At 39.1% G+C, this 17,829-nt stretch overlaps 1 protein-coding gene across 1 annotated transcript in view; it reads left to right on the top strand.

The window, feature by feature from the left end:
* APPL2 (adaptor protein, phosphotyrosine interaction, PH domain and leucine zipper containing 2) overlaps window positions 1-17,829 on the top strand; it is a 36,705-nt gene that overhangs the window by 16,738 nt on the left and 2,138 nt on the right. The window contains exons 4-19 of the mRNA XM_010566327.1: window positions 80-151; window positions 2,067-2,154; window positions 4,272-4,313; window positions 4,433-4,491; window positions 5,456-5,602; window positions 7,830-7,912; window positions 10,429-10,587; window positions 11,688-11,876; window positions 12,194-12,236; window positions 12,316-12,372; window positions 12,487-12,575; window positions 14,206-14,358; window positions 14,474-14,526; window positions 16,007-16,181; window positions 16,862-16,898; window positions 17,028-17,168. Of these exons, the coding sequence (XP_010564629.1) occupies window positions 80-151; window positions 2,067-2,154; window positions 4,272-4,313; window positions 4,433-4,491; window positions 5,456-5,602; window positions 7,830-7,912; window positions 10,429-10,587; window positions 11,688-11,876; window positions 12,194-12,236; window positions 12,316-12,372; window positions 12,487-12,575; window positions 14,206-14,358; window positions 14,474-14,526; window positions 16,007-16,181; window positions 16,862-16,898; window positions 17,028-17,168 (1,587 nt within the window). The remainder of the gene's footprint in view (window positions 1-79; window positions 152-2,066; window positions 2,155-4,271; window positions 4,314-4,432; window positions 4,492-5,455; window positions 5,603-7,829; window positions 7,913-10,428; window positions 10,588-11,687; window positions 11,877-12,193; window positions 12,237-12,315; window positions 12,373-12,486; window positions 12,576-14,205; window positions 14,359-14,473; window positions 14,527-16,006; window positions 16,182-16,861; window positions 16,899-17,027; window positions 17,169-17,829) is intronic.

Raw genomic sequence — 17,829 nt, 5'->3', positions numbered from 1 at the left:
TTACCTTTGTAGTGAAACACGTTTTATTTTATACTCACCTTTATTGATTTACAGACCAAATGTGTGTTTCTATTTTCAGCATTTTGCCTTAGGTAAAGGAGATGAAGAAGTGATATCCACCCTTCATTACTTTTCAAAAGTTGTGGATGAGGTAATTTGAATTGCCAATATTCTATTTTTACAATATGGAATATTGGTAGTTTTTCTTTTTGTCTTTGTTCTTTTGATTCTGAGCCTTTCCACTGAAGGCTAGATTGTGCCTGGGTTTTAGAGAATCATTTATTGGGTGAAAAGAAGTATAGTAATCACCCCTTCATAATGGTTAGAGCTGTTTCTGTGGCTTCATCCCACATGCTGTCCGTAGAGCAAAGCTGAACATCCTAAACAAGGGAATTAGAAAAGAGAGTAAACCAGCCCATTTTTTAATTTAATTCCATTCAAAAATGACATTTACATTTTTAAGCTTAAAACACTGCAATTTGAGCCAAAACCTGCCAGGGATGAATGCAGGGCAGCCGTGAATTAGTAAAGTTGCAGTTTAGTTGCTGTGACATCACACAGAATTCAGAGATGTCTGAAGGAGGCTGCAGAAGTGCCTGCTGAAGGCAGGTTAGGTGCTACAGCTGTGTGCACTGAACACTTCTACTCTCTGTAGGTTGTTGCTGAGTACTGAGTCTTTCTAAATGCTTTTGTTAGACCTGCCCATATAACATTTCAATATAATCTTAGTATCTAGGTCCTTATTGCTTAAGTATCATTTGTCACATCACTCTTTCTGTTGTGAGCAGGGCTGTGCCATCAGAAAAGTGTTGTTGTTCTTGTTAATCTACTTTCAACTTTTGTTAAGAAGGCAAAAGGCTGTATTGAGGTCTACTTTTTGGGAGAGGAGAGGAGATAGGAGGGTTGTGGGGCAAAAAATAAGTTAAAATTTTTAGAGCCTATGGATAACTCTAACAATACAATGAGAAGAATCCCAGAGGTTAACTTTTCCCTTAGGCTTCTCCCATTGCAGGTCTGCTCTTGGGGGATACTTGAAAGGAGCATTTATTGTCACAGTCTTGTACTTGTCTATGTAAACTACAAATAAATCAAAACAAGAACTTTCTTCTTCCCAGGTACAAAAGAACCATCCCATTTGGGAGCAGGAAGCTGAGAGCTTCTCTGTTCGGTTCTGTGGGTCATGTTTTCCCTCACAAGAACTTGCTCCATTCCTCAGCCTCCTTTTCTGTCTGTTAGCTACCCCCTGTACCTGTTTCTCAGTTGTCTGTTCTACAGGCGCTGAATTATCCTGGTTTAGTTTTGTATTGTCTAGTGGGAAATAGTGACTTCACCTTCACCTGCATATCCCGGCTTAGAGGCCTCCAGGATACCGTGCAAGTGGGCAGAATGTCATGTCAGCGTGTAAGCACTCAAGCAGTGTGATTGACAATTGTCCTACCTGAACCCATCTAATATTCTTAGCATGCCACTGCTGACACGAAAGCCTTGCCTTTGTCCTAAACAGCGTCACACGAGTGCTTTAAAATACGTCTCTACATGCTGAATTTTAGAGAAACACTTAAAAAAACAGGAATGGGAAACTGCTCCAAAGGTAGAATATTTGAATGGGACCTTTTATTGTGTTTGCCCCCTGTTGTGATCGTGTCCTGGGTAACCCTCATAAATGGAAAGAGATTCTAGTCATGGTAGTGGGACTGTAACCCTGTGGTATAGAGACTAACAAAAACTGGTTACTAAAGGCTAATTACAGATTAAATCCTGTTGGCTTAAGCATTAGCATTAATGGTCAACTGAACTACCCTAATACGGTATGTGGGAACTGAAAAGTTCTTGGATCTGTGGAAAACAACAGGCAGGAATTAAGCGTTTAGGGGAAAATCCCCCTGTCTCACGTATCTTGAGATAATGTATTTTAAGCACTGAAGTATATTGAAGTACATAATACCCTTTTTTTGTCTGCTGGGCACAAATGGCAGGTGCGCTTCTTCAACAGGTGTAGAGTGCTGTTATTTTTAATTTTTTTATTTACGCTGTGTCTTACAGCATTCCTCCATTCTCTGTTTCAGCTCAATATTCTTCATTCTGAACTGGCAAAACAACTTGCAGATACAATGGTTCTACCAATAATACAATTTCGGGAAAAAGATCTCACAGGTAAATTTTAAGTTTTAATTTTCCTCATGTGTTCCTTCTTGCTTATTTCATAATAAACTGAGACATAATGTTATGTAACAATTTGTTCTTTGATGATTCAGAGAAAAGTTTTTTTGTGGTTTTTTTTTTGCTACAGAATTTCATTGACAGGTGCTTGCGTTTACTCAGACTTAAATAGTACAAGTTCACCACATAACGTTTTATGCACCATATGGTGCAAGTTTGAAAATACACAGCTTTGTTCTTTGTTGGATCACTTTGCTTTTACACTAGTGTAATTTTACTGAAGTAATTGATGTTATAATGGCCTAAAGAAGGAAAATTTAGCAGTGAATCTGGCTTGCAAACAGTATTTATCCCACTTCAGAAGTTTGGGCTTGTTTGAAAAGCACAAGCAAGAATGCTTTTTCAACTTCAGAGTATAGGGTATTCCCTCCCTTTCAATGAATCAGTCCTCTTTAAATCCTTGCCATTCAGGGGTAGTTCAAAGTAACCTGATTGCACAAACTTGAGAATTCATTACTTAATCAGCAGAGCAATAATGCAAACATTTGGTGTCATTTCAAAAGAAAGAAGTTCATATTCAAGGTCAAGGACACTCTAACCTACTCATGCAACAGAAACATGAGTTTTTACTGCAGCTTTTTTTTTTTTTTTTTTTAAAAAAGTCCACTTCTCAACTCACTAAGCTCAGTCCTGTTAATGTACTTTTTAAAGACATCATTTTGATGGGACACAAAACAACTACAGCAAAATAGTGACTAGTTAAGTAAAATAGTTCCTTATATCATAGCATCTCATTTGAAATTGTGAAGACGTCACTGGATGTCTTGTTTATAATATAATGTCAAATATAAAGCAGTATTTGAATGGTAAGATCTTGGTTCTATAAACACTTTCCCACCTCTTTAATGTGGCTTTAGTGATTGTGCTCCCATCTTTACGGATTCTGCAGTCTGGTTCATAAAAGAAGGCATAAAAGGAAAATGCAAGTGAAGCTTGCAACCAAAGCCTGAGCTGCTTCATGACAAAAAATGAAAGTTTCTTCAGCTTCCCTCGACGTCAAAATATTTTTTGTTCTATCCATTCATCCATCACAACATCCATTTTTCTCTGGCCCAGTCTGTAGAACAACATTTTTAGTAGAGGCCTGGCCACATTGAAATTTCATCATAGGATTAAATGAGGAAGATTAACTGTGTTCTTGTTTTTACTTTTGATCTTGTTACGTGTATGTATTGAATACTGTAGAAACCTCTAGGTACAAGTTAGTCACACCTGAGAAGACTTGCGGTCTTTCTACATTCAAGTCATGAGGAAGTGTTCTAGGGAGAAAAAGGTGGCATGAAGCTGATTAATGTGTAGGTTGTTACAAATAATCAGAGACCATGATGACATTGTACAATTTCCCCTTATTCTTTTCACAGTTGCATAATGTCTGTTTCTGTGAACGTGCATTCTCTGTAGCTTTTTGAGAAGGGTTTTGCCGGTTGCAGCATACATTGGTATGGACACTGAGAGTAGCTTGTACCCAACACTTGTGAAAGTTGAGTTGCCTGTTTACTTTCTCTTCCTTCTACCTGCATCAGACACTCATGGCCAGTGTTTGTTTTGTAAGCATCATAGCCAGCAGTCAGATGTGTTAGATACATATTTCTTTTCACAGAGGAACTTTGCAAAAAATGTTCCACGTTGATGAAGACTCATGTACAGGAAAGGGGCTTAGTTCATATGTCTCTGGGACTTAGATATCACATAAGCATTGTCAGGAAATTGTTCAGAACTGCCTATCTTTTATGATAGTGGTGGGCCTTTTGTCATAACAAGCATACTTAAATGGTGCTTCTTTAGGTAAATTACACTGGCAGATAAGGAATCTTCTTCATAGTGATAACTTGCTCAATTAAGTAAACTCGCTCAACTCTTAATTTGCTATCTGCCTGTTCATTTCTCTAGCAGTTGATCTGGTTTATCATTTTCAAGACAAGGCACAACTTATGCATCTCTGCTTTGAAAGGATTGGAGTGACTTAGGCATTAAATGTGCCATGAATGGTCTCAGTTGAACAAAGTGTTTACAGCTGTTTTTACTTTGAATATTTAATTTCTCTTTTCCAGAAGTAAGCACGTTGAAGGATCTTTTTGGCCTGGCTAGCAATGGTATGTTTCCGTGTTTTGTTTGTTTCTAATGGTATGCACCTATTATATCACAGAAGACATTTTTAATCTACGCACACACACATCACATTTCTAAAAAAAATAATATTCCTTGTCTACAGAACATGACGTGTCCATGGCAAAGTATAGCAGGTTACCGAAAAGGAAAGAAAATGAAAAGGTAACAAACGTGAAAGGGAAAAGGAAAAGTTTTCATCAGCTGTTCTGTCTGCATCATTGTTCACTTATGAACTTTGGAGAGTTCATCAGTTAAATTCACAGTAGCTCAAGAGTACTTGTGATTTCGTTTCCAAGCAGACACAAAGCTTTTAAACATCAATTCAGCAAAGTTATACCTGTTTTCTCCAAGTTAGGCAAGTGATCAAGTATTGTGCTGAACTAGAGCCCTTCAGATCCAGGGGAGCTCTTCACACAGTGGCAATCCAAAAGGCTATAAATAGATTTGTATAGGCCTACTGTTGTACAGCTGATGTGATGATGCTGTATCACTGGGTACAATTCATTGTGAACTGTCATGAAGCCTTGTGTCTGCTGTTTATAAAGCATTCCATTTTTTCGCATCTACCTTCCTGCTAAGTTTCTCTGTATGGATTGTCATTCCACTTACAGTACACATAACTCTGGTGGGATTGTTTTACGTTTCTTCTTTGCTCACTGGACCACTATTCCAGAATATATCCCTGTATGCCAAAAAGCGTGTGATTGGCCCTATTCTAAGAGCGCATCAGTTCTACAGGATGGTCCTTTAAAGGAAATGCATTACAGAACAGAATGTGATATAGCATATTGTGAATTATTCATCTCTGAATTCTGCGCTTGCAGGCTTGCGTTGTGATCTCAGCTGCTAATAAATTCCTTGCACTGAGAGCAGATCCAGAATTTTAGTTGTGGTAGTTACGTAGTTTATAGTCACAGGGGCCTCCCAAATGCTTAAGTATCTTGACAGAGAAGGGCTTGAAGTACTTGCTTTGGATTTTGGATTTGCTTTCTTAGTTTTTCATCCTTCATTTTAATGTGGAGAAGTTCTGTAATGAGAGTTGTTTAAAGATAACTTGAAAATAATCAGTAAATAAATCCATATGCACAGTAACACTTTGTCAACCTCTTTATCAATTTTTATTCAGCTTAAGGCAGAAGTGGCAAAAGAAGTGGCAAATGCAAGAAGAAAGCAGCACCTTTCATCTCTGCAATATTACTGTGCCCTGAATGCTCTGCAGTACAGGAAGAGAGTGGCAATGATGGAACCTATGCTAGGATATACAAGAGGACAGGTACTGACAGTAAAGTCTGTACACCTGGGAAAAGTAAAACATTGTAGCTCTGAAATTTTTTTTGAGAACTGACAAGTGATAATGGAGGGGGGGTGGGGAGGAACTTTATTCAGCTTGCCTAGATTCTAACAACTGGTGTTGTCTGTGGAAGATAGTTGAATGTTTAGATATTCAGGAAAGACACAAATGAAAAAAAATCTAGTACACTTAACATGCAAAATCAGCCTGAGGTTAATTTTTTCATGGCTAAGCTATCAGCGCAGCAGCATTTACTTCCACTGTTTACTCTGTCTGCACAGACTCTCCTATGTAGCAGTTCCCTTCCTGGCACAGAACGTTCAGCATACTGATGAGGAGTGTACGCGATAGGGAACAGAGCATGCACTGGAGAAGTGGAAAGACCAAACAGTAGAGTGGATTGAGCATAAGGCTGGCAAATCCTCTTTCTAATCTTTATTCTGCCAGCAATTTGATAGAGCATTTCTCAAGTCTGTAAAATGCGGTAGTAATACTGATAATCCAACTCGCCAGTGGGTCAGGTGGGTCAACAAACTAGTATTTTCACAGCACTTGATTCTTATTCCCACCCATTTTAAGGGTCTGTTGTGATTTGATACTGATGAAAGAAAGCATTGGGAAAATGAGAATTGGGCTGTGAAAACAGAAAAAATGGATGCAGTGCTCTGTTTGAGATTGTAGTGTGGTTCATCATCTCCACTGTCCTGTGTCTTTAGCAGATCATATGCCCTATATAAAATAGGTAATAAATGAGAATCCAGTCACTTTCCCCACCATGGGAGTTCACACTGCTTCTCTGCTGTAATTATACTAAGTGAAAGAACTGTATTGGTTTCCTTTACTGGAAGCCAAACAGAACTTTCTTTCCCTGTATTTTATCTGGCAAAACTGCCATATCTCAGTGCTTTATACAGGAGAGTCTTATGTTGTCATGGGAATGACTGAGTAGCCAGAAGCCAGTTGATATTGATGCTCACATACTGTGAACTGCCCTTCAGCCAAAATAAATATTTTATTTATTAATTACTCAAAACGTGTCTCATATTTCACATTTCCAATGAATGAGCAGGCCGTAAGGGATTTTTGGAAGAAGCAGTGGCTAATATAGGGTTGGTTTGACTGAAAACTGACATCAATATCTAAGCTAGGCGTGTCAGTCATATCATCAGTGGAATTTAGAGCTCTTCCCTCCTGAAGTAGGCTTCTGAAATACAGTGGGTGAATCATTCCTTAAGAAAGTGTGCTTTCTTTCCTGTGTCTGTAAAGGGAGTCTGTGGTCAATAACATGGTTGCAGAAATCTGAGTTACAGGTAAGAGGAATCCCACGTCCCAGCGTTAGGGAAAAGGAGTGGAATCGCAAGTAAAATTGGATGAAAGAGCTAATAAATTGCTTAACAGCCAAGAATTTGCTTTTTCCATCTCTTTCTGGAGTAGTTCACTGATTTTATTTTTTTTAAAAAAAGCTAATTAATTGCATAAATGCAGTAGCCATGTCCATGTTTCACACAGTTGCCAGTAAGTCCTAATGATGACTGTGTGCCCCGCAGCAGGTAATCCAAGGCTAAGTCTACACTGAGTGCTTTGCTGCTGTTGCGTGCCTGCTGAGCCATACCAGCTAAGTGAATTCATCTTCTGTCACAAAATGTGCGCTTTGGCCTTAGTAGCTTTTTTAGCTCCTTCAGTAGAACAAAATCCATTATAAATCTGTAGTTGATATAACTAATTGTCCTGGAGGCTTCTGCAAGCACAGCTACACTTCACTTTCCTGACTGACTTTGCTATAGCAGTTTAAAAATTTCCAGGTTGGAGTTGGTTGTCTAGGTTGGACTACTAGATCTAATGGATGATTTGTGTCCCATTCCATTTGATATGGTGGCATTGCACACAGTGACTCGTAAACCACTAGACCAAATTCTGCACAGTGCTAGTATGGGAGGAGGCTACCTGTTCCCTTATTTCAGTCATTTAGCAAGTTCATTGGAAACATACCTGTCCGCAGCCAATGGCATATGTGTGTGTGAAAGGGTGGAAAGTTGCAAAAGTGAGAAATACAAAGAAAGGCAATACAGCTGGTTTTGGCCATGTGTTTGATCGCCAGCCAAAAGTATCAGTCATAATGGAGTCGCTGTTAACACAGTCCCCACAATCTGTTATTTGTCTGCCAAAGCCAAGATAACTTCCAGTATTCCATTCTTTTTTTATTTTTCAGATCAACTTTTTTAAGAAAGGAGCAGAGATGTTTTCCAAAAGAATGGACAGCTTTTTGTCATCTGTTTCAGACATGGTTCAAAGGTAACACAATACTTAGCACTGTAACCTTCAGCACATAACAGAGAGTGCCTCTTTCTTTCTCATGAGAGTCCTTCCATGCTTGCATTGCATTGCACTGTTGGGCATATTTTGTTAAAGCAGCAGGTGGAAAGGAGGTATGGTTGTACATGTAAAGGAAAATGCTGGCATTGCACTGCAGAGAGTGTTTTTACAGTATAGCTGGGAACTATGCACTGTAAAATGTTCACATGCTTTCTTACATCGCTGTGTCTCTTCATGGACACAGAGCATGGAATCTGGGCTTGAAATGGGTTAACAGAATTAATATAACAGAGTTAAAGTGCATTCTGAACTAGAGGTATTTATACTTGCTCGGTCTTCTGTAATAATACTGTAACAATAATGCATTAACCTCCCAAGAAAGGATTTAGGGCCTGTAGTGTTTGATGTTGTAGCTACACAAGGCAAACAAAACTCCTTGCCCTACAGAACATATTCATTGCATCCAGTATAGACAACTGAGTTCAATCTGCTTTGGCTAAGTCCTTATTTCAATAAACTGCCTCACTTTTATACTCCTAATTTTGTGATTATTTTTTCTTTCCCCTCCTGCCCCCCCACTTGTAATGAAGATTGACATTTTCTTTTTAATTAAGTCCCTGTAAATGTAAACTTTACATTTAAAATGTAATCATATTAGAACGTTAATCAGCTGGAACACTAAACGGAGTCCTTCAGTTTATTGCTTCATACCTTTCATATTGGACTGTATCCAAATCATTACTTATTCTGCCTCTGGTAGCATTTTAAATAATGCATACTTTGTAATTTGAGAACAGTGTTAGAAGTAATTTCCCTGTATAGTAGATTCTTTCACTGAATGATGCTTTACTTCCTGTGCCTCTATACTTACATATCTTTTCGCACTCACTTCTGAAATAAATCCCTCCACAGTCCACACAGCATTTGTACAGACTGGAGGAGAGATTTTAAACTCACTTGAAATAGTGTCCTTTATTTGGTAAGGCTAGACCACCTTGCTTGTATCTTATAGGTACAGTAAGGATATTGCCATTGTATCCTCACCATAGAATAAGCCTTTGTTTTCCAAAGTCTGATGGATTTGAATTCTGGATAGTACGCAGTAGTAAATAGAATCAAAAATAGGCTGCTCAGTTGGTTTGCCGAGTCTGGTTTTTGTGTTTTAAGTCTGTCACACAGCAAAGCTTGAAAGTACAACTCAAATGTAACTAGTACAGGAGTGTGACGTCTTTGGAAAAAACCAAAAGAGAAGCTTGCAAAATTCTGAATGACACTGTGCAGCTTAACAATTACTGACACAGGACATGGTTTCATGACTTAAGATTACACAGCCACTGAAAACCGTGCTGCCCACTCCTTTCTTTCTTTAGTGCTGGGGATCACAAGGCCTCCGTGAGTCAGATCTGCTTGCTAATCAAGCTGAAAGCTTTTTATTCGTCAGGTTTGTCTTGGAACAACAAGCTGATGAGACCCATTGTGCAGTTACAGAATATCAGCAGTGATGTAGTCTTGCATCTGTTTAAGCTGACTGTGAAACTGAGTCTTCATATTTAAAAGTATTTTCATTTATATAGTCAATATTGCTAACAGTGTAAAAACATGTAAGAGAAGAGCTGAGTTACAAAGACTCAGCCTCTCATATGACTTGGCTAGGTGGTACAATGCACACAGCTGGTCTCATTTCGGAGGTGATCTGGGAGCTTAGGAAGTCTCAGCTTTCTAAAGATGCAGAAAAGCTGGAAATAAGCTAACATGAAACAGACTAACACAATGATGTGTGCTGCTATATATGCTGCTATACCACATGATATGTGCTGCTATACCAGGGCAACATGTATGTATGTTCAGCAGTGTAAATTCATACAAGCATTGCTTTTAGAAGCTGTCTCTCTCAAAAAATAAACTTAACTCTTCAGTCTTAACACTTAAGCATTTCTCATGTGTTCATTTCAGTCTTACAAAACAATCTCATAATTCTGATCACTGTCTCTCTATACTGCTTGGGGAAAGAAGATAACTATGTTTAGTATAAATTGCAAAAAAGAAAGCATAGCTACTGTATGAGACATAATGAGATTAACATCTTCAAGCTAGGCTTTCAAAGTAAAGCGCAAGGGGAAATCCTGGCTGTGCTTCTGCTGCCAGCCTGCCAAAGATAGCCATATTTTCCTTAAACCATTTTTAATACCTTCAGAGCATATGCACCTTGTCTCTTTAGGCTCAGATGACGTTTTCTTGGAGTAGTTCCCTATTGTATGCCTCTTTCTTCCATTGTTTCCTAATTGCACTGATTTATCTAGTCCTTAGAGAAGGCCTTGTACATGTAGTATTACATTATATTTCCTATAAAATCTGTTCTAAAAATAAACTTTATCTTTGCATTACTCTCCAATATAATCTCAACTGGTATTTTTGTTCATTTTGGCTTACAGATGTTAGCTATATCCTGGTATAAACTGACTAACGATGGCTTTGGGGTTCTTGTTTTTTTCCAGCATACAGGGAGAACTGGATGCTGAAGCTGAAAAAATGAGGGTATCCCAGCAGGACTTAATTGCAGTTAATGAATCTGTTTACACCCCAGATTCTGATGTAACTTCACCTGCTATCAATAGAAATCTCATCCAGAAGGCTGGCTACCTTAATCTTAGAAAGTAAGACAACTGTTGCTACTCTCCAGTTTGTTTAGTTGCTGACTAGTGGGTACTTTTTTTTTTTTTTTTTTTTTTTTTTTTAAGGTCATAAAGACTCCTCAGGTAATGGTGTTTGAGGCCCCTGAATCACTGTGGTAGCTGTACTTTTCAGCTCCTAAGTATCTCTGTCATCTTTGGAAATGTGTTTTAGAGGCCTAAAAGAGGCATTTGAGACTCTTTTCCTGAAAACAGAAGTTTACTTCTGTTTGAATTCACTTACAGGGATGATTTCCTGCATTCAAGTGGTTAAAAATTAGAAATTGATGGGTCTGGGTTCAGATTGTTCCCAGTTCTTAGGACTAAAGAAGACATAGTGTTTAAAAAAATAAACAGCTATATTTTGTAGTTAATATGTGTTTTCATAAACGACCTCCTTTACATAAATAAAAGCTTTATGGACAGTATAAGTGTGTAACTTTGAATGTATACCATACGTAGAGTTACCTCTGCAGATTTTTCCAAATAAAATCTTTCATCAGCTTCTGCAGGAGCTATGTATATTGGTGGCATATAGTAACCCTGTTTATGTGATTGATTAAATATCAGTTTATGTCTGTTTGATAATTTTTTTTTTTGTGAGTGGACATTTATTAATTTCTCAGAGCATTCTAAGAGCTGTATTACAATATAATAGGACTCCATAGCTAGGGAGAAGATGGACTCTGAGATACTACTTGCAGAAGATGCTTTTTTTTAATGATTCTTTGTGGTGAAATTGCTCATGCTGCTCTTCAGCTTGAAAATACTTTTTTTAATCCAGCTTAATAGTATTTCATGTCAGTTAATACCAATAATTTTTTTATTCCTTAACTGGGAGATACTGCAGAGAATGTTTTTAACTTGGAATGTTTGGAATTAGTTTAATTCTTCAGCTTTCATTAAAGATTAGTCTCTGCTAAGAGTAGGTGCTACTTTTACTTGTTAACAGAGACTTATCATAAAAAAAATTCCAGGGCTGAACATAAAGTTCAGATTAGCATCAGGATATGTTTGCACTTTCATATATGTTCGGAGTCATTTCTAAATAGTAATGAGTCTTTATCACTGCATCTTCTCTTTAGTAAAACAGGTCTGGTGACTACAACTTGGGAAAGACTGTATTTCTTCACTCAAGGTGGCAACTTGATGTGTCAGCCAAGGGGAGCAGTAGCTGGAGGATTGATTCAGGACCTGGACAACTGCTCTGTTATGGCTGTAGACTGTGAAGACAGAAGATACTGCTTTCAGATCACTACTCCTACAGGCAAAGCGTATGTGACAGGTTTTATTTGAGGACAGTCAGTCACACCTACCCTTTCAGATGCTGTTTCATGTAAAACGTGCTTGCTATAATAGTAAGCCTTTGGGGTTTCCAGAAGGGTGTTTCCAAATTAAAAGCATGTTCCTTCCCATCCTCCCCCACAACTGCCTGAACAGCACATGCAGTATCCTTTAGCTACAGCTTATTCGTGATTTTTGTTCCTTAGATGGTTAATAGTTACAAAGCTTGGTGATGTTATTATAAGGCCTGGAGTCAAACAGTCCTGGTGTCCACTGTTAGCACTCATACACTATGTTTATGTTTTAGGGGTATAACCCTTCAAGCAGAAAGCAAGAAAGAATATGAGGAGGTAAAAATACTTTCTTAATGCTGTTATTCTTGTATACAAATGAGCTCGAAGAGTTCAATTTCATTTTTTTCCCTTCCAGTGGATATGTGCCATCAACAACATCTCCAGACAGATCTATCTCACTGACAATCCAGAGGTGGGAGCTTGTTTCCATCTTTCAGTCCATTCCTTCCAACTTCCTTTCCTGTTGTTCTTTACATGGCAATGTAAAGTACGTGTGTAAAAGAGCTGTTTGGTCTTGTTTTCATAGGCAGCTGCAATCAAGTTAAATCAGACAGCCCTACAAGCAGTGACTCCCATTACCAGCTTTGGGAAAAAACATGAAGTTCACCACCCCAGGTAACAGTCTCACTTGCACAGACTAGAGACTCCGTGCTCAGTCATGCTCTTTTTATGGGGCGTCACCCAGGAGAAAGCCCTGTCTAGGCCCTGGCTTTACAAGCCTGTGCATTCCAGCAAATTCCTCTACTTTTGATGTTTCCTACTGATAGCCATAAGAGATGCTAAGTGTTGAGGGTAATGCTTACTGCTCCACATCACAGCGTTGAAGCTTCTTGTGGTTGCCACTGGGATTTTGCTGTTTCTTCAGAAACAAACGCAATGCTTTACTTGTAAGTGCTTTGCTGTAAGGGAATGATTTGTAATGTAGGTAATACAGCGGAGTCCCCAGTATACATTGAAGTAAGTATATTCTTGCATATTACCTCAAGCAGTTCCTGTCATTCTGTCACAGGAATATGCCTTACACAGCTGTCAGAATAATTACTATGGTTCTCTTGTGCTCATCCAGGTCAATCAATAAAGCTCCCCTCCTTCAAAAACTGTTAATAATTCTTTAGGATAGGCTTATATTCAAAATTCATATTCTGTGTATCATTTCTTTATGTCCACATGATCCTAGCATCTTGCTCAGTGGGAGTTCTTCAGACTTCATCATCAGAGTTGGCTTTCAAGCTCAGTGCTGGACTGAAATCCTGCTTTCAGAAGCAGTGTGATAAATAAAATAGGGCAAGTTTGTGTCACACTGACTTCAACATGAAGGGACTTCTCTGCTAGTTTTGTCAGAAAATTCTAAATTTTTACTCAGATACTTCTAGAAATTCAAACCTTTTCCAGATCTTCTGCCTCTCAGGCTAGTGCCTTTGCTATGATTTATGATTCCCTTTATTATGATTGCTTACAGATTCCAAAGATTCCCTATAGCCATGGAGAGTGCCAGTCAATTTCTTTCTAATTTTATTCACAGTACAGCTGTTTCACTTTGATTAGAGATTTATAAATAGAAGAGTATTGCCAGCTATTTCACTGGCCAAAGGAAATAGCTATTTCTTTGACAAGTAATCTCTCAAGTCACTCTTACATCTGTGTGCAACCAGAAAACTTTCTAGAAATAGAAGGATGCTGCTAATAAACCCAGTGTACCATGTGTAGTGATGTGTATTGTTACAACTTCTGTAGCTGTGGGAAACTTAGAATTTCATTCTCTTTGAGAAAAGGTGCAGGAAGAAATCTGACCCAGTGTGTAACGCTGCTTCTTAACTATCACATTGTGACAAGCCCGTGGCCAAGTAAGGTCTTAAAAAGATGTCAGGATTGCCATTTACACCTGTAGCCACAAGTCCAGGTCTCTGCTATTTGAACTGATAATGGGGATGTGCATACAGCAGCTAGAGGGGAGGGAGGCAAACAGCAATGTATTGCTGAAAGCCTGCCCACGCTCAGAGCTGGTCTGTGTTCAGGTGTAATGTACCAGCATTTACTTTTTCCCTAATTAATTTCAGGTACAAAAAAATAAAATGGAGATTTTATTAGAGTCCTCGGTAACAGGTAAATAGGAAAATACTCTTATTTATGTTTATGTATAGTGATTCTATCCCACTTTGGATTTTTGAATAATCTTGTCTCCCTTCCAGAGCAAAGATAGGGTGTCATTGATTGATTGAAACATTTTTTTCCATTTTCACTTTAGCCAGAATGTAAGGAATATGGAAAATGATAAAATAATTCCCAGTGAATCAGCTGGAATTCAAGACTCCACACAACTCATTGCTCCTGGAACACCAATTCAGTTTGATATCGTACTGCCTGCCACAGAATTCCTGGACCAGAACAGAGGTGGCAGGTATGACCAGAGGCAGTGATCGATCACTTTGAGCGATTTCAGGGGACAAAAACGGGTATTGCAGTGTATGTGTGGTGACCAGAATCCATAATTAGTTTTTATTCTTATTTCATAGGCGTGCAAACCCATTTGGGGAATCAGAAGACAGCAGTAAAGATGAGGAGGAAGGTCAGTGCTTCTATTTTCCAGACAAAATTAGTCATGATTTTAGGCCTAATTCAGCTGTGAGCTATCCAATGTCTCTTAATGAAAGCACCTGACACCATGGAGCAGTGGTAACAGGCCCATAGTACAGTTGAAGGTAGTTACCTTTCAGAAGCCAGTCTTTTAAACATCTCTACCTGTGAAAAGAAACACCTTTTTCCTTGACAGTCCAAGCTGTATTCCAGTTTAGGTTTATTTCAAATGTTTAAAGGCAAAAAGATTTGGTTTGCTTGGGTTTTGTCTTTAATTTTTCTTTTCTTTTTTTTTTAAAAAGTAGCTGTTGACTTCTTTAGAAAGGGTTTGATGGGACTGTATTATAATTCTGCCTCAAGTTTGAGGCTGCTTAGTAGCCATTTCATACCCACATGTACTCTGAAATCCACAATCTAAATCTCACAGAGGCCCAGGATATAGCTAGCTGCAGCAATGTGTCTCTTTCAGCAAAAGAGTTTTACTGCTGCCCCCTTTCCCTCCTCCCAGTGACATGCCAGCAAAAGACCTGCCTCTACCAGCACACGCAGGGCTCAGACCCTGGCTGTTCTCTTCCGCTGTGCCAGTTACAACCGCTGTCTGGAACCCACAGCCCCTGTCAGGAAACTACTCGTAGAACCTACTGGTCTGAACACTCTCACTTGCAGGTGCCATCCCACTGCAGGACAGCAGTGTAGCTGTGACAAGCGGGTGCCTCCGCGCTCACAGCAGCCGCAGCACGCAGAGAGAGAGCACACTGCTGAGGTGACTGCCCTGCGTCTCCGGCTGCACAAGCGGATCTGCGTAGCTCAGCTCAAGCTGATGCTTAACGCTCTCTGTGGTCTCTTGTGCAACGTAGACACAGCTGTTGTGGCCTTTGAACAGTCATGTTCAGCAGGAGTCATCCTGCTTTACCTTGCTCACCACCAACTGTAAACGGAGCCTGGTCAAATGATGGCTACTTAGTTGTAAACAGGAGTCTTACGGTGATAGTCAATGAGCAAGGAAGGATTTAATGAAAATCTCATTGGAACCAGCTGCATGGAAGGTCAGAAGGACATAGAAGAACGTGAGCAATGTACAAGGTTTAAAGATAAGAGTTAATTTGGTGGAAGCCAAGGCTTGTGCACAATCATAAACTTACCACAGTTTAAGTGCACCTGATAACGAGATAGGCAAGTGCATTTTACTAGCTAATCAAATAAGGCATAAAGGACCAGTTACACTTTTAAAGCTGCCAAGCAACTGTGATTTCCACGCCCTGCCCCCTCCCCACTAGCTGCCAGCACCAGCACTGTTTAAAACTGGGTCAGAGCACTGCCTGGCTCATAGCAGGAAGTCACTACTCACAACAGTCACCACCCGCAGGTTTACTGTTGAATTTCCAAAGTGAAAAAAATAATTTCATTGATAACTTCAGCTACTGGAAAATTGGAGTAGCACAGTGAAGGAAGTCATGCCTTTTATCTTCCAGATTCACTTTTGCAGCAGATGTTCGTAGTTCGGTTTTTAGGATCTATGGCTGTTCAGACAGATGAAACAAGTGAGGTGATTTATGAAGCTATGAGACAAGTGTTAGCTGCTCGTGCCATTCACAACATATTCCGTATGACTGAATCCCATCTCATGGTCACCAGCAAGAACTTGAGGTACTGTAAGACCTTCAACTTGTCACATTCTGTTTTCATACAACTTGTGATTAGTAAAGTATTTCTGGTTTTGTTTTTCCAAGAAATACACTCTTTGAGGGAGCAAGATACTGAGATTCACTTTACTTAGTAAAAATGTCTCTTTTCTTACTCTGTAGTATGTAGAAATCATCATCCTAAGTTGTAAGAACATCCTACCAAAATTTAGGGGATGCAGTGGGACTATAAGGGCCTGCAAAGATACAGAAAAAGATTGAAAAAAACCCACATTGGAATATTCTCTGTCCTTGCATGTAGTAGCAGCAAAAGAGCTATCGCTGACCTGTTGTCAGTACTGTCACTGTAGAATATGTTGATACAAGACATTCACGTCAGCTGGAGGGTGTTTTATGTCCTTGTGCATATTAGTGTGTTAGCCCGCACACTCGGGATGCTGACCAGATCAGTGATTCAGAAAGATACTACGGCCTGTACGTGTCAGGTGGCTGAGAGTAAGGGTCTAGAGTTGAACCTTGCCATCAACTGACTTGAAATCGGAGATAAAGCATTCGATTCTGTGCAGATGTTTCCTCATCTGTAAAATTGCTATAGTGATTGCCTTACTGTTATAAAGCACCCTGACATTACTGAGAATCACTCTAAAATAATTTACTTTTTTTTTCCCCTACACATAATTGCAGGTTAATAGATCCTCAAACACAAGTTACACGAACAAGTGTAAGTAACTTTTGTTTTGAATTTGGTTTTCTGCCACAGCATTGAATACTCAGTGACATGAACTTGAGCTCTTGACCAGGCTAACCAAATTCTGGTTAAAAAAATAAATTCTTTGTTATACTCTTCCAGTTTGAACTTGCCACTGTGACACAGTTTGCTGCTCATCAGGATAACAGGCGACTGATTGGCTTTGTGGTCCATCTCAGTGAGACTCTGGGAGAAGAATCCATGAGCGCATATATTTTTGAGAGCAACACAGAAGGGGAAAAGGTTTGCATAACACTTAATAAAATACTTTATTTAGAAAACAGGTCTTAGGCTTCTTGATTGCACATCTGGGAAGCAGGGCTACAGAAGCAAGAGCAGCTCAATTTCTTGCCAGGAAAACATGCCTTGACATTCAAGCCTTTGATGGCTTATGTCTAAAAAGGACCAAATTTATAGATAATGCAGCAGCATGTGCAGTGAGGAGGAAAGGATGTGATAGCTAATACCAATGTTAAGAGAGAGGGGAAAGTGTGTGTGTCTGGCACCAGCACTAACAAAAATCAGCATCAGCCATGTTGAGATGTACATTAATAAAGCTTTCAAAGACAAGACGGCCATCCTGTGTTAACACTTCTGGGTGCTTGCTGCGTATGATAATAACAGATTATTAAAAATAAGGAATGTGCTGGAGAATTTCTGTCTTAAAACACTAAAACTCTTACATGCACTGGAAGATATCCCCCAGGTTTGGCAATTAAGTTTGGTGAATAAAACTGAGTACAAAGATTTACCAGCCTAAGTGAGCTCTGAAGCAGAACCTAAGGCAGTTTTATTTTTATGTAGTTAGCATAGTGAATTGGTATTCCACCTCTGCTTTTAGACCTGTATTTAAGACTTAAGTTTGCATTGACACTTCTGTGTTTTAGTCCCAGTTAAGGAACAA

Source organism: Haliaeetus leucocephalus, unplaced genomic scaffold (genome assembly GCF_000737465.1).
Source record: "Haliaeetus leucocephalus isolate CR32 unplaced genomic scaffold, Haliaeetus_leucocephalus-4.0 Scaffold206, whole genome shotgun sequence".
NCBI lineage: Eukaryota > Metazoa > Chordata > Aves > Accipitriformes > Accipitridae > Haliaeetus > Haliaeetus leucocephalus.
The sequence above is the reverse complement of the archived record's forward strand: the minus strand, read 5'-3'. Positions and strand labels throughout refer to the sequence as shown.